This window comes from Notolepis coatsorum (assembly GCF_963971535.1).
Source record: "Notolepis coatsorum genome assembly, chromosome: 3".
Classification (NCBI taxonomy): domain Eukaryota; kingdom Metazoa; phylum Chordata; class Actinopteri; order Aulopiformes; family Paralepididae; genus Notolepis; species Notolepis coatsorum.
This window is the reverse complement of record NC_140167.1, coordinates 136246974-136267854: the sequence shown is the minus strand read 5'-3', so window position 1 is coordinate 136267854 and position 20881 is coordinate 136246974. Positions and strand designations below refer to the sequence as shown.

General features: G+C 43.1%; 1 protein-coding gene across 1 annotated transcript in view; it reads right to left on the bottom strand.

Annotated features, from left to right (window-relative positions):
* Positions 1–360: 360 nt before the first annotated feature.
* The window catches only part of slc4a3 (solute carrier family 4 member 3), a gene marked incomplete at both ends in the record, with an annotated part of 476263 nt that continues 455742 nt past the window's right edge, over positions 361–20881 (bottom strand). The window contains 3 exons of the mRNA XM_084311393.1: positions 361–438; positions 2888–3061; positions 16555–16724. Coding sequence (XP_084167519.1) covers positions 361–438; positions 2888–3061; positions 16555–16724 — 422 coding nt within the window. The remainder of the gene's footprint in view (positions 439–2887; positions 3062–16554; positions 16725–20881) is intronic.

The following is a 20881-nucleotide window of genomic DNA, read 5'->3' as shown; positions in this document are numbered from 1 at the left end:
AACGTTTTAAAACATCACACGGTTCATTGTCAGATGTGCGTTGTCCTGTGTCACACAACCTGAAAGTGGAGCGTGTTGCTCACCAACGAAACAATAATATCTTTGGGGAGGTTACATTTACAATCAACACCAACAATAAATAAGGACATCAGGGTTGCCTTTTCAAGCATTTGGGGGACAAAAATAAAATTGGTTCGCCAGTTATATTTACTGTGGGTTTTGTTTGTTTGACAAAGAGCATTCCCGTATCTCATCCGTTTCTCCACCATCTTCCAGACACATTTAAGGTGTCCAAAGAGGGCTGTTCTGATTGGCTAGTGTTTGAAGAATGGTGAAAGTCTATTGGCTGAGTCCAATCTTTTAGACGAGCATGTGAATCTCATTGTACTCATCTCGCCCGTCTTCATCGAAGTTGGGAGAGTCTTCGTCACAATCCAGCTGTGGATAGAAAAACAGGAAATCATCATCTTTATTTGTTGTCAGGACCCAGAGTTTTTCCTATTCATGTTGTCGGACTAGGACATAACACAAAATCTAATTATGGATAGTGGTACCATCAATGCATCACCATATTATGTTACTGCTCATGTTGTCCATGATCTGATATTTTTCACTGTCCATTTTGTATTTCAAATTTGAAAGATCCCCTTTGGCTGGTTTTCCCACCAAATTGTTAATATTTGGTTAACTACTGAAAATGGCATAGCAGCATCTCTACACCTTTTCCCTCATTGAAAATGCAAGGATCAAGAATATGCACATTAACAACAAGGACTCATTGATATGGAATTCCAAGTTGGCAGCTTATATTCTTAAGACACGTCAATACCTACTCAGCTTGATGTGTATGTTGAAGCTAAAGGTGTCAATTTACCACATCTTGGACATATGAGTCATAGCTTTGCTGTATTAGAGACATCATACATGCGACTCAGATTTCAGAGTAGTACAGAGAAGCATGTTCTTCCAGGGGAAGAATGTGAGAAAGGCGCTCTGGTGACAAGTTCTGCACAAATAACAATCTGTATAGCTTAACACTTTGAGTGCCAGCCACGAGAAAGCTTGTTAGTTCATGCCATGCGTTGAGTGCCAGGAATGAGAAATCTCGTTATTTAATCGTTATTTTTTTTATTATCGATTTCCATTCATTTTTCATCAATCTAGCCTCCCGTTACCACTGGGACTCTGTCTGAGTTTGAACAGGGAAAATACCACCCCCTATCGTCTGCCGGATGGTAATGCACCCTTTGGATTGGATTGAATGAAAACGCATGGGGAAAAGAAAGTCCGGAATCCACATTTTACTTGTCAGGCATGTAATCTTCGCAGACCCTCAGAGCAGCGTGGAATCGGTATTTCCAGTACCCAGCGTTGGATCAATAAACGCGATCGATATTTGGAATGCCGATCAGGAATTGGAATAATCTTTTTGGAGAACATCGGATCTGAGGTAAGGAATCTATTTTACCTTGGGAGCGTGTCCCATATGTGTGTGTGTGGCTGTGAGTGTGTGTGTGCTGATCAGGAAATAAGATAACCGATTTTTCAGCCCGCTTCTCTAGCGTGCATAGGTACACATATGTGACCCAGTCTAGTGATGATGCCTACAAGTCGCCAGGGTGAAATGACAGATAGACACAATAAAAAAAGTGTTTTTTAATTTTTTTATATATAACTACAGTTCGAGAGTTGAAGAACATATTTAGTACAACAGCGAACAGATATAATAACTCTAATTGTAAGAATTCTGTGTTTAAAAAAGGCCGTTTTGAAACACAGTTTGTGCTCTCCACAGAGGAGAGGTGGGGGCATTCAGGTGAGGGTAGTTGTCCACGCCCCCCCCCCCCCCCCCCAAACTAGCTGAAGTGTGAACATCTTTGAGAGGCGTTTTCTCCCCTTGAGTGTTTTAGACAACAGACTGAGTTACAAGATTTAAATGAATATATGATATTCAAAACATTCTCATGTTTCAAAGTATGACACATCATTTGAAAGCTTACATTCTGTACTTTCACAATCTGGAAAAATCTGGAAAATGAAAATGGAGACATGTAGGCACAAACCCTGGACTCGGTCACATATACTATCGATAATCTAGCGTTTATTTGAAAACGATTCATAAAGAAGAATGACAATGTGTTTTGTGTATTCCAGTAAAGCGCGATTCCTGCAGAATCTTTTTTTTTGTGGAAGTTTAAAAAAACAAGCGTTTTTCAAAATGGTATAAAACGGAAATGTAACGATTAAAAAACAATCCGTTTCGACAATGTTGACTGCAAAGAAGTCATTGATAAGCGACAGGCGTATTAGACACATAGGCATAATTTAAAATATAGTTTATGCGTTCGCAAATGTGCTCGCCCTCCCATTGACTACAGCGCTGGCACTCAAGCGCTATTTCTGGCGCCCCCTGCTGGCAATCAAAGTGTTAAGTTAAAAGAACACGCCAACATTTGGGGAAATTAGCTTACCATCTTATCCAGAGAGAGACAAGAAGATAGATACCAGTTTCCTCTCTGTTACATGTTAGCTTAGCACAATGAATGGAAGCGGACATGCTTCCATTAATTTCTGGTTTCTGGTATGGTCACATAGCAAACAAATAAACAAATATCCTTTCCTATTTAAAAATATTTGGGCGAAAAACGCTTCCCACAAACATATGGGAGGCAATTACCTCCAAGGGGACATTAAGAGGTGAGAGGTAAGAGGCGTTCTCACTACGCTCTATCATACATGTCACAGTGTTTAGGGAAGGGGGAAAACATGCCAATATTAGTTGTCGGTGCAATTCAGTGTAAACCGGGCCGTGTTGTATCAGATGATATGTGGCACAATTCCAGGAATTTAGGGAATCCCTGGAATGTTCCTTCCAGGGCTGACCTACCGCCTGGAGCTCGCGCTCCTCAAAGATCCTGGCGAGGACGAGGCGGCGCAGAGGCACCGTCATGATGAGGATGAAGGGGAAGGCGAGAGATGCCACGGTGGACTTGACCACCCAGAGAGCCACGATGCACAGCAGCTGGATGATGGTGAACATGTTCATACGCCACGTCTTCACCTGGAGGACGTCAAGACAGACACACACACACACACACACACACACACACACACACACACACACACACACACACACACACACACACACACACACACACACACACACACACACACACACACACACACACTTGAATATGTTATTTAGTTCCACAAATTATACTTATTACATAAACAGGGAATCAAATATATCGGGGCCAAGCAGCACTGAACACTTAAGGGTACACATAGCACCTCCAATCTCCACGCGGCTAAGCTGCCAATAATAGCTGAGACAGAGCAATAGAAAAAAACATACAGTACACACTAGGGGTGTAACGGTACACAGAAGCCACGGTTCGGTACGTACCTCGGTATTGAGGTCACGGTTCGGTACGATTTTCGGTACAACAGGAAAAAAATATTTATAATTATTATTATATATTTATAATAATAATAATAATTATTATTATTATTAAATATAATAATATTCTATAGGCTTGCCGTAGTAGTCAGTGATACTGGTGTAATTCTGTGTTCAGGCATCCACCGAGTAAATTAATTCCCTGCTGCACCTTTAACAACAACTCAGTTTCACTTTCACTTATAGAGAGAATTTAACTTCACATGAGCCGAGACTGAAGAAGACTAGAGAACAGATGACATGTTACACAACAATGGCAGATGATTATCAATATTTTGGATTTAATAGCAGCAACTGGAGAGGAGCTCAGATGATCTGGTGGTATGTTGTGCTTTTATTTTTTCTCCGATCAGCTGTGAGACTCGGTGGTCTGCCGGAAAAGGTTGACGTGTGTGTTCGCGCGCGCGTGTGTCTTTTGGTTAACATTATTGGGCGAACAAGAAAACGAAAGAAAACTGTAAAATTGTAATGACCCTGCTGTGTTAAACATTTAATTAATTCATCATGGTTTTGTTTTAGGGACAAATAGGCTGTAGTAAACAGGAGAGGAGGAGGGGAGAGCCGAGTGCAGATGTCAGTGCGCGCTGTTCTTATTCTGTCCGCTTGTCATCTGAGATGTATTCACCGTATGGCTGGATGTACCGCACCGTGACGGCCGTACTGTAAATTCGCGGGACGAATACACGTACCGTTACACCCCTAGTACACACACAGACACACACACACACACATACATACATACATACATACATACATACATACATACATACATACATACATACATACATACATACATACATACATACATACATACATACATACATACATAAACACAGACACATACAGTACATACACACACAGACACACATATACACACACATACATTACATAAACACACATACATACACACATACACACACACAAATACCCGTACACAAGCTTCGAAGCTTCGGGGCCGAGATTCGATTTTAATTCGAAGCTTCGAGATAAATATATATTTTTTAAATATTTTTGAAATATATTAAGGATGCTCGATATTGACTTTTTTACCGATACCGATATGCCGATATTGTCCAACTCTTAATTTCCGATACCGATATCAACCGATATCACATTTTAATGCCGATATCGGCCGATAATATCGGTAGGCCAATAATATCGGACATCCCTAAAATATATATATTTTATATGTTGTGGGACTTGTACAGCACTTTGTTCAACTTTGTCAGTGCTGTAAAGTTTAAACCTTTTAAAATGTTAGAAAAACGAAACACTTTGCTTTCATGAAATATTGTAAGCCGTCATTTGAGGCTTTATAAAAGCAGCACAATGAACAAAAATCTGTCAGTGCAGAGTCCGACCTCATCTTAAATAACAAACAGTATTGCTTGTTGTAATTAACAAAGAGAGGCAGAGTTGATTTAGCCAAAAAATATATAAATAAAAAAATACATTAATATATATATATTTTTTATATATTCGATTTTTATTTTCATACTCGAATCCCATGCCCATCGAACGAAGGTTCGGTCCTGGGGCCCAAACTTTTTATTTTATATATTAATGATATATGTGAAGTGTCAAACATATTGCAATTTGTTTTATTTGCTGACGATACAAATTTCTTCAGTTCAGGAAAATACCTTAAAAAATTAGCAGATGACATTGTAAATGAAATGTGTAAACTTAAGATATGGTTTGATAACAATAAGCTATCCCTAAATTTGGAAAAAACGAAATTTATGATATTTACTAATCGAAAGAAGGACAATGTGGCATTATGTATTGACGGAGTTAATATTGAAAGAGTATCTGAGTTAAAATGTTTGGGTGTTATGTTGGATGAGAAATTGACATGGAAGCCACATATAATGTACATAAAAAATAAGGTAGCCAAGAGTGTTTTTGTTTTGAACAAGGCAAAGAATGTGCTTGATTATAATTCTATGCGAATATTATATTGTTCACTCATCCTACCATATTTGAGTTACTGTGTGGAAGTGTGGGGTAACACGTATGAAAGCAACATAAAGCCATTATTTATATTACAGAAGAGAGCAGTAAGAATAGTTCACAATGTAGATTCAAGAGAACATACCAACGAATTATTTATTAAATCCAGACTATTGAAACTTAAAGAGTTAGCTGAAATACAGACTTTATTAGTTTTGTTTAGAGCAAAATGCAGAGTATTACCAGCAAATATACAGAGGTTGTTCGTTCCCTGTCCAGATGACAGCAGAAGGAAATTAAATTTTAAACACCAATTTGCACGAACAACCTTAAAACAAAGGTGCACCTCAGTTATAGGTATCAAACTATGGAACTCCTTGCAGAACAATGAAAAGAGTTCCAATAATATATTTCACTTCAAAAGGTTGTGCAAAGAAAAGATACATAGACAGTATAGCACAGTTTAGTATAATATTGCAGTTTAGCGTGTCAGGATGACGTAGCATAGAGTTGTAGTATAGGCCAGTATGAGTATAGTAATATAGTATATAGCAGCGTAACATAGAATAATAATATATTAAAATATTGTATAATACTGTACCAATATGGTGTAGAATAAATAGTATGATTTAGTTATATTATAATAAAATAGAAATTAGATAGTGTATAGAAGTATATTACATTATATAAGTGGGTGTGTGTGGGTGTGTGTGTGTGTGTAAATGAATGAACCTAAATATGTAGTTTGACATAAATGGGTTTATTTATGTTGATTTAATTTGGTTGTGTTGATGTTAATTTTTTTTTTTTTTTTGCAAAATAGGTATATTCTGTTTGGTTTTACACAATATGTCTATCGGTGTGTTGTGTGTGTGTAGGGGCAGGTATATATAATATTTTTTCTTCTTCCTGTTCCTTTCGGCCATGGTATGTTTGGTGAATTATATGAATATGTACTGTTGTACTGTGGTAATTCCATGTACGAATAAATAAATGATGATGAAATAACAAACAGCATTGCTTGTTGTAATTAACAAAGAGAGGCAGAGTTGATTTTGCCAAAAAATATATAAATAAAAAAATACATTAATATATATATTTTTCTTATATATTCGATATTTATTTTCATACTCGAATCCCATGACCATCGAACAAATCTTCGAAGCTTCGAAGTATTTAAGACAGCCCTAGTACATACACACTCACTCACACACACATTCATACACACACATACCAGTACACACACACACACACACACACACACACACACCACACACACACACACACACACACACACACACACACACACACACACACACACACACACACACACACACACACACACACACACACACACACACACACATTAACACACACGTATACACATACACAGACACACATACACACACACACATACATTACATAAACACACACATGCATACACACACATACATATACACACACACAAATACATACACACACACACATACCCGTACACAGGGTGCGATCCACGAGGGGAGCCCGGACCGCTATAGCTCACCTAGATCAGACATCAGCTCCCCTGCAAACTTGATTTGCGATTTTTTGGGGGGTCTCTAAATTACTATTATATATTATTCACTGACAGTGAAGCTGACAGAGCAGCAGGAGGCGGGAATCGGATCATCTACAGGCGCAATTACACCTGCGGCTGGTGCTGCTCCGGTGGCCGTGGGGACTATGATTAGTTAAATATAAATCATTGTTTTGAGATTCACGTCACTCACAGTGGTGACTGTGGTGGGCGTCAGCGTCACTGCAGGCAGCCAATGTATCGATTCGTCGCAGCCAATGTAAATGCAGCAAGCAAATAAATGTAGCCTATTAGGGTCTTCAAATATGATATGAAATATGGGCGCGTTTCCTAGTGGTCGAAGCAAGCTCAGTGACTCGTCAGTCGAGAAAATAATGCTTGGGACCAGGAGTATTTCATATTGTTAGTAAGTCAGGAGTCTGAGAGATAATCATCTCTATCTAACTAAATAGATACTTTTTTTTATCATGGAATGTGCTGTGGAAGCCCCGTCCAGACGGCCGGACGGTAAGTGAGTTGTCTACTCTAACTCTACTCTACCTACTACAGGCTACAGACTAGTAACGTCTGCGATTACACAGTCCGACTCCTGAGCACTCCTCGCGCCGCGCACCCCCCCCCCCCCCCCCCCCCGACGCGGCTCACCCAAAGATCATGCTATGGGTCGCACACTGCCCGTACACACACAAACACACACATGCCCGTACACACACACACACATACCAGTACATACACACTTACACACACATAAATACACACACATACCAGTACACACACACACACACACACACACACACACACACACACACACACACACACACACACACACACACACACACACACACACACACACACACACACACACACACCAGTACACACACATCCCAGTATGCATGCGCACACACACACATACATACATGCACATACATATACACACACACAAATACATACACACACACACATACCCGTACACACACAAACACACACATGCCCGTACACACACACACACACATCTCAGTACATACACACTTACACACACATAAATACACACACATACCAGTACACACACACACACACACACACACATACACACACACACCAGTACACACACATACCAGTATGCATGCAAACACACACACACACATACATACATGCACATACATACCAGTATGCACGCACACACTCATACATGCATACTGTACATTCATCCAAGCATGCATGCACGCACACACACATACATTGTTACATACCAGCATGCACACAAACACACACACATACATGCATACATTCATCCCAGTAGGCACGCACGTACACACTCACACACACATACATACATGTATACATATACCAGTATGCACGCAAACACACACACACACACACACACACACACACACACACACACACACACACACACACACACACACACACATACATACAGTACCAGTATGCACACAGACACACATCAACACATCAGCACAATGCCCACACACACGCATGCACATACATGCATACATACATACATACATACATACATACATACATACATACATACATACATACATACATACATACATACATACATACATACATACATACATACATACATACATACACACACACATACAGATGTAGCAGTACTGTATATCTGTATGTCATGTATGTCATATTATGTCCTGATGAATTGAAAATGGGGGACCCTGATGTAAACAAGACTTTCGTCTTTCTCTGGTCTGCATCCCCTTAACAATTGTGTGTATTGAGCTGTACTGTATTGTACCCATTCTGCAATCTGTTAATAAAGTTTTCAATCAATCAATCAATCAATACACATACACATACACAGACCTATTAGACACACATTATTACAGTGCAAAGTCCCTGTCTGTGGAAACGTTCACATGTTTTGGGCTCCATCTAGTGGGACAATCCTTTATCTAAAAAAATTCTCTGAACAGCACCAAGACCGTTTTTCAGCCATGATTGTTTCATCAAGTCATGTTCTTGTACAGATGTGCTGTTTGTTTTAAGTCATGTTTTAGATGTGCTGAAGTCCTTACATGCGACAGACACAATCCATTTCAATCCATTTCATCAAGCAGTCATTGGCTTGTACCATATATAGTAGATATGTTCTCAGTTGACAAGCTTGTAATGTACCATATACAGTAGATATGTGCTCAGTTGACAAGCTTGTACCATATACAGTAGTAGATATGTGCTCAGTTGTACCATATAATAATAATAATAATAATAATAATAATAATAATAATAATAATAATAATAATAATAATAATAATAATAATAATAATAATAATAATAATAATAATATAATAATTATAATAATAATAATAATAATAATAATAATAATAATAATAATAATAATAATAATAATAATAATAATAATAATAATAATAATAATAATAATAATAGATCAAATTTATATAGCGCCTTTGATAGAACCCAAGGTCGCTTCACAAGCAGGACAAAAAATAGGGCTAGGGAAATAGGGGGAAAAAAGGGGATGAGGGAAGGTAAGGGATAATGGATAATGGACCTAATCTAATCTAAACTAACTGATGGGGGAAAGCCTTGGTGTGAGTGAGAACCCTAGCAGCTGAGTTCTGAACATACTGGAGCCTGTCCAGGGCTTTGCTGGGTACCCCGAACAGGACTCTGTTACAGTAGTCCAACCGGGAGGTGATGAATGAGTGGATCAGGGTCTCAGCCACAGAGTCTGAGAGTGAGGGTCGGAGACGGGAGATGTTTTTGCGGTGGTAGAAGGCAGACTTGGTGACGGATTTGATGTGGGAGTGAAATGAAAGTGTGGAGTCAAGGGTTACGGACTTCGAGAGACGGGGAGATGGAACAGCCGTCAACGTGGAGGAGGAGATCTCCAACCTTCCCGAGCAATGCCTTGGGGGCCACAACCATGAGCTTTGTCTTTTTGCTGTTCAGTTTGGTTGACATCCAGGTTTTTATGGCGTGGAGGCAGTTGACTACAGACTGTGGGGGGAGCTGGGAAGATGGTGAGGTGCTGATATAGAGCTGAGTATCATCAGCATAGCAATGAAAGTTGAGTCCGTAGTGACGTATAATCTGACCGAGGGGGAGCATGTAAATGGTGAATAGTAGGGGACACCGTGGTTGACTGGGGCCGGGGGGGGAAGATGAGCCGCTGACGCTGACAAACTGAGATCTATTTGTGAGATATGAATGAAACCAAGACAGAACTGTACCGGTGATGCCAAGGTTGTCGGAGAGGCATTTGAGGAGGACTGAGTGGGATATTGTATCGAACGCCGCGGAGAGGTCGAGAAGGATGAGGAGGCTGATGTGTACGGAGTCTGCAGCAAGGAGGAGGTCATTAGTGATCTTGATGAGGGCAGTCTCTGTGCTGTGATGTGCTCGGTAGGCTGACTGAAGGGGTTCGTAGAGCTCATGGTTGGACAGATGTTGATGAAGCTGGGCGGCGACTGCCCTTTCCAAGGTTTTACTTAGGAAAGGAAGGTTGGAGATCGGCCGGTAGTTATCCAGCACCTCAGGGTCCAGACCAGGCTTCTTTAGGATGGGAGTGATGGAGTCGGTTTTGAAACAGGAGGGAACTATTCCAGATGACAGAGAGGAGTTGATGATGTCCGTTATGATGGGGCAGAGGGTAGAAAGGTGGGCCTTGACCAGCACCGTAGGCATGGGGTCGAGGGAGCAGGTGGAAGCTTTGGCTCTGGTAACCAGCTTCATGACCAGCGGAACATCCACTGGGGAGAAGGAGGAGAGAGAGCACTGGGGATGGATGGATGCAGCTGGGAGCATGTAGTCCGGCATCAGGGGTAAGTGAGGGGGGAGGGGGCGGGCACCGTGAGTTGTTGGTGGATGGAAGTCACTTTAGCCTGGAAAAAGTCAAGGAACTTAGAGCAGAGGTCAGGAGCATCAGCAGTGTGAGAGGCAGTGAGAGGGCGGAGGAGACGATTTATAGTTGAGAAAAGCGATCTGGGGTGATTTTGCTGTGAGGTGATGAGGGTGGAGTAGTACGTGGTCCTGGTCTTGGAGAGAGCCTCAGTAGATATGTGCTCAGTTGACAAGCTTGTACCATATAGATATGCTCTCAGCTGTGTCCCTCCCACCACTTCTCTGTTTGCCCTCTGTGTCAAGTTTGGGGGGGTCAAATCACTTTTAAACATTGAAATTTTTTCCAGTTTGAAATGTCAGCAGGAAGTGCAGGAATTTGCTAATGACAGTGTCTCCATTATAAGATACAACTTTATTTCCCTTGGGTGGGGGGTAAACTGCGTTGTTGGCAGTGTTTAAAAGAGAATGTACAAAGGACAGGAAAATAGATAATAAAATTATATGATAAAAAAGGAATAAAAGAGGTACCATAAACACATGATGTTTACGCTACGTAAAAAAGTCAGTATTAGATAATTTTTTTTAGAAAATCCACATCCTTAACTCATTCACGGCCAACCACGACTATAGTCTGGTTATCTCGCCAACCATTGAGCGCCAACACCTGAGTATAGTCGGATTTTCGATCGTTTTCATAGTTTTTTCTTTTATTCGATTTTAATATCCCTTTTTTTGTATCCACTTTTTCTCCCATTTTTCTATATTTTTCTCCCATCCCAATTTTGTATCATCCAATTCAACCCTCCCCTGTCACGAATGCTGTTTCTTGCCTCCCACAAGCCGGCTGCAATGTGGACTAAGTCATACATAGCACAAGTCCCCTCCGGTACTTGAGGTAACAGCAGTCGCATCTTTTCACCTGCGCAGCTCGATCTCTCAGTGTCGAGGAGTAACGCGTGGGAGGCTCACGCTGCCCCCGACACTTCCTGATTCTACTGCGCAGGCGCACCAACCGACTTGTAGGAGTCGCTTGTTCACAACGTTCGATCCCCACCAGAGAGAGTGAACAGTTTCAAGTACCTCGGAGCCCACATATCCGAGGACTTGACATGGACCACACACATTGACAGTGTTGTGAAGAAGGCACGACAACGCCTCTACTTCCTCAGGCGCCTAAGGAAGTTCCAAGTCAGTCAGAAGATCCTTAGGAACTTCTACTCATGTACAATAGAGAGCATCCTGACCGGCAACATCACCTCCTGGTTTGGGAATAGCACTGCACAAGACCGTAGCAGACTACAAAGAGTGACACGTTCAGCCGAACGCACAATTAGAGGGGGGCTTCCCACCCTCCAGAACATTTACAACAAGCGGTGCAAGGGGAAGGCTAAGAGAATTATTAAGGACTCGAGCCACCCGAACAACTGCCTCTTTGAACTGCTGCCGTCAGGCAAGCGATACCGGAGTCTTAAGGCGAGCACAGAAAGACTCAGAAGGAGCTTCTATCCCCAGGCCATCAGGCTGCTAAACGAACAATAATTGCTAAACGAACAATAATCACTATGCAACAACCATCAAATGCACACAGCACACACACCCACACGCACACACTCACTCAAACAAACAACACACTGCAGCACCCACTCTCCACACTTTAGATCACACAAACACACTTACACTTTATATTTATTGATAAAGGATTTGCACTACAACTCGTACACCTACTGTGAATTGTACCTAAACTGCACCTCGTCCATTTATGCCTTGCACTATATAGTATAGTATTGTATAGTAGTACACTGCACAGTATTGTATATTGTATGGTAACTACGTCTACGAACATTGTACATATGTCTAAACTGAACACTGTGACCTCTTTTTTTACTTCTAATTTTTACTATGTTTTTATTTCATACTTATCTTGTCATGCACAGTCTCTGGAGCGCAACAGTAAGAAGCATTTTGTACAAAAGTATTCTGTACTTCTGTATGACAACTATTAAAGAAACTTGAAACACCCTTCAGTTTTCCCTCCCCGTAATACGGCCAATGTGTATTACTGCGGACGACCAGCTAAACTGAAAACAATGTGGAGAGCTGGATTCGAACACGCGAATCCTAGCGTCTCCACACTGGTGGCGAGTGCCTTGCCCACTACACCACCTAGCCGCCCTCGATTTTAATATCCTATACACTCTCACGGACCTCAGTGTTACCATTGGAACTTATTCTGAGACCCAGAGAGTGCAATACCGGCCGAATCCTGCTAGGTGACAGTATCGCCTACCCATTTGAAACCTTATTTCACACTGTGTGTTACATTGTGTAGCCACCCGAATATGTTTGGCTATTATTCAGGGTGTCTAACGTTAATCTTTTGCATTCCCTGTGTTCACGTGGACGTTGTAACCAGTTGACCGCTCTTGATCATACCTACCCGGACATGGACAATTAACGTGTGGTTCTCTTTGATCACCCCTCCCTGACATTGACTATTAACTTGCTGCTCTTTGATTCTCCTTCTTCAAAACATTGGCGTTTCATAGCGAGACAGGACTACAGGTGCCGGCAGTGGGCGGTGGTGGTCGCTGGGCAGGAAGGACATCAGGAGAGGAAGAATGAGTTCAACGCCAAGTGCAGCAGAGAGGAACCTCCTCTTCGGCGTTCTACACAGAGGAGGAAGGACGTCTATAACAGGAGCACCAGCGAGTGAGCGTGCGAGGAACAGACTCAGCTACAAAATGGGTTATTCCAGAAATACATGCGGTAGTTGAGCGTTTGATTAATGTGCCGGATAAGCTCAGTTACACAACGGGTTATCCTAGAAATATCTGGGGTAGCTTAGTGTTTGGTTCATGTGCCAGAGACACTGTGAAGGAATCAACAGGCGAGCATTGCCGAAGACCAGGTGGTAGGCATTGGCCACCTTGCGTTAGCTGTGTATAGGCGTCATAGCAGGAGGGTTCAACACGACCCACAGCTTAGCTGTGTTTAGGCGAGTACCACAGTTTAGCATGCGCGCCGGCCCACCTCTTCAGCCCAGCAGAGGACGCCACTACACTGCACGCCTCTCCAGCCTCTCCAAGCCGTTGCCCAGCATCACCTGCCCCAGCGTCTACTCCGCCCCGCTGGCTGTTATCGCGGGATCTCCGTCGGCCATCTTAGCATCCGGACTAGCGGTGCTGAGGTTGGGCCCGTCATCTTGGATAAGTATCAGCGGTGCTCTGAGTGTTGAAACGTGTTCGGTAGACAGTCCACTGTGGGGAGCAGGCTCTGTAAGAGTGAAGATAAACAGTGCTTTGAACGCACACTGGAGAGCAGTGTATAGGGGCGCCCCAACCATTTCAAGCCGGCTTTAGATAGGACTTATTAGCTAAATGTGGGCCCACTGTTAATTTCTTTTGAGTGTAATAATATGTGTGTTCCTTTATAAAATTCCCATTCAGTAACCCCTTTATCCCTTCCCTCTTCCTCCCCTCTCTCCCCACCTATGGAGTAGAGGAACAGAATATATAAGCCCTTAAAGGGAAGGTGTTGTTACTGTGTCTAGCCCAGTGTGGGAAGCACTTTAGTCTGTGTTACAGAGCGAGAGCACTAAGTGGCCAGGGCGTAATTGTAACTTCAATCAGACTGTAATTAAGTGTAACTTGAATCAGACTTCACTAAACAAACACTGAATGGGAGCACTGTGTGTGTCTGTTACTGAGTCTGTTGTCTTAACCCTTTTCTGCCCGGGTAATGCTCATTATTATTTAACCCTTTCCCCACCCCTGCCTATAGTTCATTGTTAAAGGTCTCTACAGGTCATTAAGGAAGGGTACTGCTTTGGGGAGCGAAAACATTATCCATCTTACTGCCATCAGGTGTGGGAGGGCTCAGGAAATATTGGGGGAAGTGGGGGTGTGTGGGGAGCTACTGCTGATCGCCCTGGAGGGCAAGAAGGACCAGAGTACCATCCCTAGGTCAGTGAATCCTAGGCCCCATCCGCTCCTACTGCTCGACCTCCATTTCAACATTCCTGGCCTACAGTTGGGGATCCAGCTAGACTCAGCTCTGCTGCATCCCGCTACCAGGTGGCTGTGTACAACCACTCCCATAAAGCAGGGATAATCCACCCTGCTACAATTGTATATGGTCCGGGCGGAGAATTTCGACAAAGCCAAGTGGAACGTGTTCAGCACACTTGATGCATATTCTGTGCCAGTTCATGTCAGGGACCGATGGACATCAATATTGGAAATCGCGATCAGACAATTGGAATATTCTTTTTGGGATACTTCCTAGTAAAGGTATATGACATCAATCCTACTTTGATCCACCAATGATTTCACATCGATCATATGTCACGTATGCCGTTGCTGACGATCAGAGCATCAAAAAACGACCCCCCCCCCCCCCCTTTGATGCATGCATGATGAAACATTGATTTGGAAATAGTAACGTGTCCAGGCGAGCAACGCGAACGCTTTTAGCAAAATTCACATAGTGCTCCATAACGCAGCTTCCAGGAATTAGCCAGGATCACTCTGAAACTATACAATATTCACCACGGGATAACACGCGAACGTATACATGAAAGAATTAACTCTTTTTTACATGTTGGACGAGAGATAGTGACAAATGAGCCAAAGTATTGTCTCCATAGCTATAATATAGAATATAGATATAGCTCTGCAAACATCGTAACGCACAGTGAAAATCCCTATATTTTAAAACGTGGCCCATTGACTATAAGGATGGAGATAATGGCTGGCGCTGAAAGTGTTAACCGACTGAACTGAATGTGACTTATCTAAAATCCTCCCTCTTCCCTTGATCCTCCCATAACAATGGTTGCTTTTAACTCATTGGACGCCAGACCCGATGATAGTCGGGTTAACTCGACATCGCTTGAGCGCCAGACCCGAGTATAGTCGGGTTTTAATCATTATTTATTTTATTAGCGATATCCATTAATTTTCATCCATCCAACCTGATGTTATCGTTGGGAATGGGTCTGAGCTCGCAAAAGGGCAAATACCGCCGCCTATCGTCTCCCGGATGGTATTGCACATCATTGGAATCCCTCTGGCTGGGGCTGTGCATCAAAAAAGAAAGTCCGGTCCAGGTTTTCCTTCTCGGGCATGCAGTATCGCTATAACACATTGACTGGGGACACTCTGAGCAGCGTGGATTATGTGTTTTGGATATATAACGTTGGATCAATAAACACAATCAATATTTGGAATGGCGATCAGGAATTGGATTATTTATTTTGCATTACATCAGATACAAGGTAAGAACATTATATATAAATTTGATCGTTGATCTGATATGTATTTCTACCCGATCGACGCTATTCCACTAAAGGGCTATTATCGCGTCTTTCTCTGGAATTACTAGAAATCACCAAAACTATACTCGTATTCAAAACGGTATAAAACGGAAATGTACAGATGAAAAAACAATCAGTTTTGTACATGTTGACTGCAAGCAACTCACTGATAATCGACGAGTGTATTAGACCCATAGCCATAATTTAAGATATATTTTAAGCACTCGCAAATCTCCCACTCCTCCCATTGTTTAAAGCGGTGGCGCTCTACTGCCCTCTGGCGCACTTAAGCGGTGGCGTCCAATGAGTTAAGGCACATTTTGTTATTGGATAATCATGAAAGAGGGGCGAGGTTTGAGATAGATCAATTGAGCATGACCCTGGCTTCCTCCTGGTCCCCTTGGTCACCTTGGTAACATAGATGTGGTCTGGGTGATGTTTGGCGGGCGTGACCATGAGCGTGATGCGTTCGTAAAGCTGGATCCCCGTCAGAGAGGTGATGCCCATGTAGAGGAAGATGCCGAAGAGCACGGCCAGCGGGATGAGGCGCAGGACATCCGTCATCACGATGGACATGCCTGGGGGCGGGTACAGGGTCAAAGGTTAAAAGGTGGCAATCCATCAATCGCACAGAATCTTGATCTCTATTCTATCTCTATTGAACTTCTATGTTGGTCACGCCATGCCCTTTTGGAGGAAAACAACTCAGGGAATAAACAGGGATTAGATGATGTTTGTTCATAAACTACAACTTTAAGACAAAACACACAGATATAAATCAAGCTGAAGACCATCATCATTTTAGGTAGCTTGAAGATTCATAAGCGTAATATTAATGTTAATGTAATAAGGGTTTGCTGCTGGGCAGGGTAATATGGTGAAATATTAGCCCTAAACTATAGCCCTATTGACGCAGAACTCGTATTACATGGGGGCTATGGTAAATAGAAAAGGACCCTCTGACCTCTGTGATTTCCAGGTGTGCATTTGCACAGGATACAGTGTGTCCCGAGATTGAACTTGAAACGCCCATCTTTTTGACTGTTCGATTGTTTCAAATGAGACTTCAAACTAATTTATAACTAATAACTAATAGCTAATAGCTAATAGCTACTAATAGCTACTACAATAGTATTTCAATGATAAATCAAATCTACAGTATGGCAATCCATGGCAATAATGAATTGGATAACAGTTACAGTACTGTATGTGCAGCTACTTTGGATGCCAATATATTTTTCAAGAAGAAAATGTAGGCCTATCGAAGGTTTCGAAGGTGAAGCATATTGATTTGGCGTTTGCATTGAAATGCATTTAAAACTTTCCTCTATTGATTTTACTACTACCAAAAACGAATTACGACCCCAAATTACTCGCACAGAACTAATATTATCAGATGTCCTCTGTGTTTGGAGAAATATGGTATAAGGTAATTCATGGATTTTTACTTTACATGGAAGATTCACGCAGGATTAAGATCACAGACAACCTCCACAGTTCTATGTCGTTATGGCTTGCTCAGCACCTGTCTGCATATATCTCGCTTCAGCGTATATACACTGAATAAAAACTTCCACCATGTACCTTTACATGCCAGCATTCATTTGACCACACCCCCATCCACTTACAGTACCTACATAAGCAGGGGTGGGGCCACACACTCATCTCCTTTGCAAATTTCATCCACAAGCGAGTGCCTGCTATATGCCCACTTGACGTGGAGAAAAATATTTAGTCTGAGGAAAGGAACAAGGAGATACGTTGACATCATATCTTTATTTTCTCTCTCACTATTTTCGAGAAAATACGGCGATATTGTCTTCGTTACTGGAGTGTATGGATCATTCCGACCTTCAACGGCTTTTTCGTATTAGGAGCTCACGCCGCTGACGTGCTTCCCAGCTACAGTTCTCCTTGCTGCAGCTGGATGGGGTTACCCTCCGGCAACACAGCTGGACTGTAGGACGCACCGACTGTTGTGAGAAGCGGTTGTTTCCAGGTTGGGTACGTACTGTTTTGCTTGCGAGCTCTGGTTGTTGTTGATGCTGTGGGGGTTAGCTAACAATTTACGAAACGCCGACTCCAGGCTAGGGTCCTCTGCTCGGCTTAAACGACGGTCGGAGGATCTTGGTCTGACGGCCATGATGGTTGATCTAGTGGGCCGCGACTAGATCCTGGTGATCCCAGGATTCTCGAGCGGATGCTTCTCTGTCCCGTGCAGGCCCCATCTTTCATATACAAATGAAAGTATACCCTAACGAGGAAATGTGGGCATAGGATCTTCTTTATCAGGAGTTCCATGCTCAAAGGGCCCCGCTGTATGTCTGGATCACCGTTGACAACTGTGTTCTGACTTTCTTTTTCTTTTCCCTGTTAGGGGAGGGATTGGGACAGCGGCCTGTCTGAAGTGTGGCTTGTTATGTCATTGTGTACAGTTCAGGTGATAGCTGCTTAGCTTGCGTGCTAGTTTGTGGACTACTGTGTTAGCTGCGCAGCTGTTAGCTGCGGCGTTAGCTCGCTGTGTTACCAGGCTAGTAATCGTTAGCTTGTTGCTATCAGCCGAACGGCTGTTAGCTTAATGCTACACTGTTGAACGTTTTCTGTGACTATAACATGCCTTAAACACTCTGACTACGACGTCATCTTTGACAGAGGATGTTAGTCGAACCTACCGGGAGCCCGGCCGGCGAGGACTGCGTCAACATGGAGAACCGTAGCGGCTGGGTGGCGCAGCGATGCTGCCCTCGTCGTCAACACAGGAATGCTGTGTTCAACGTCGGTGCCCCGTTAGCCAGATTGCAGTTCGCTTGGCCTGTGCTCAGGGTAGGAAGGTCCCGACCGGACCTTAAACACTTATTCTTTCCTTCCCTTCTAAATGTTTTGTAATAACGATGTTTTCCAAAACGGGTGTTGCTGCAATACATTGAGGATACGACGCGTGTTGTGTGTGAATTGTCTTGTCACTGGTATGGCTTCTCTCTCCATAGAAAATCGGGTTGTTGTTTTACATGTGTAAAAATGATCTGGTTAGTTGTGTTGAGAACATGTGTGTTCATGTACCGTGAACTCACAACTAAGGGGGTTAATTAACCTATAGAGCTATTCTTAGTGACATATGAGTGAAGAATGAATTCTTTTTGTAATGACAATGAACAGTGTGTTCACATATTAACAGGGTTACCTGTTCAACTTGGCCGTATCAAGGGTAAGGTAGGAGGGGTGTTCCCCCCGGTTTCCCTGGGGCTTCCCCCCCTCCTCTCAAACATGTTTGGTTACAATATATTGTGTCACTGTGTTTGTGGGGATACGATGTAACCCTTAGCCTAATTGCTGGGGTTGTGCTAATCGCTTGAGAAACTATATTTTCCTAAAGAAAAGATTGTTTGGTCGCTTATTGTGTGTGCTTAGCAAGGCCTGTGGCCAATACATAATCGAGGATTCTGTATTCTCTCGTTATGAAAAACGGCGTTCCTCTGTAGCAAGAGTGTACTTTTACATTTTTTGTTGTGATAAAGGGTTGTGTGTGTCTTGTGATCTACAACTGGGTTAGGTTTGGCCACAGAACCACATGTGTAAGTCTGGTACGGGGGCTCTTAAGGGGGCCCTCTCCTTAGTAAAAATCAGATAGCAGGTTAGCACATGAGCTGTGTGAAGCTGTTAGACACTTCATGTAGCTGACTATGACTGTGTCATGCTCTTTTTTGTCATTACATCGTATCATGGGTGTGGGGTCGTAAAGGGGTGAACTGGTAATCCTTCCCTCCCCTTTTTTGATTGGTCAGGGGTTAAAACCTCCTGTCCTTCAAGGTTCCTGTCACGTTGCTGTTCGGCACGTTACAGGGTAAGAGGGGGGGGGGGGGGGGGGGAGTTTCCTGGTCCCACGCCCTGGAAGATTGGGCGTGTGCACCGCAGAAATTCCCCCGCCATAGAGTACGTCACTGTGCGCGTCTCTGTTGGTAAGACCTCCGTGAGTTGTTCAGGTCCATGTGATGGATCTGTTTCAGGGAGTTGTCAGAGCTCCTCGTCACAAAGCTCCTCCTCGGGCCTTCTGTGAGTTAGGACTCTCCTTCCCTGTGAGGGAGCCTCCTCAGAGTTCAGAGCCTCCTCCTCAGATTGTCAAGGTGAGTAGAACTTCAAAAAGGAGTTCTGCTCTATTGTGTGTGTATTCGATTCAATTCGATTATTGAGTGTGTATTGGTTCAGTGCCTCCTCCTCGGAGTGCCCTGATCCACGTATTACATCGCTCAATGTTGCAATATATTCTTTTCAATCTATACAGCTCGTGTGGGAAGTCTCGGTGTGTTTCTGTTAAAGAATCACACAGGGGCTAAGTGCGCCTTGGTTGCTTGTTAAAACAGCGTTTTTATAGGGCAACTGGAATGGAGTTTTGTCTCTTCCGAGCGCCAGTTTACTAGGTTGTCTCGATGAATTCTCGTTCATATCTGGGGGATGTTAACGGAATAGATCTGAACATAGGTAGAGGGGTCTCACGCCCCCTGGGGTGGGCCGCTGAGCACGGTCCAAATGGGACCGTCTGGGTGGCGCCCTCTTTTCATGTTTTAGATCGATACCTACCCCCTCTCCTGGAGTGGGCATGTCGGCGTGGTTAGGACACGGGACTGGTCTGGTCACGCTGGTCCAGGTCAGTTAACCCGTTGTCCGCCGGGGATGCAGATCTGCTGTTCTGGTACCCTGAGGCACTTGTGCTTTTTTCGGGGGGAAAAATGCCGGGTCG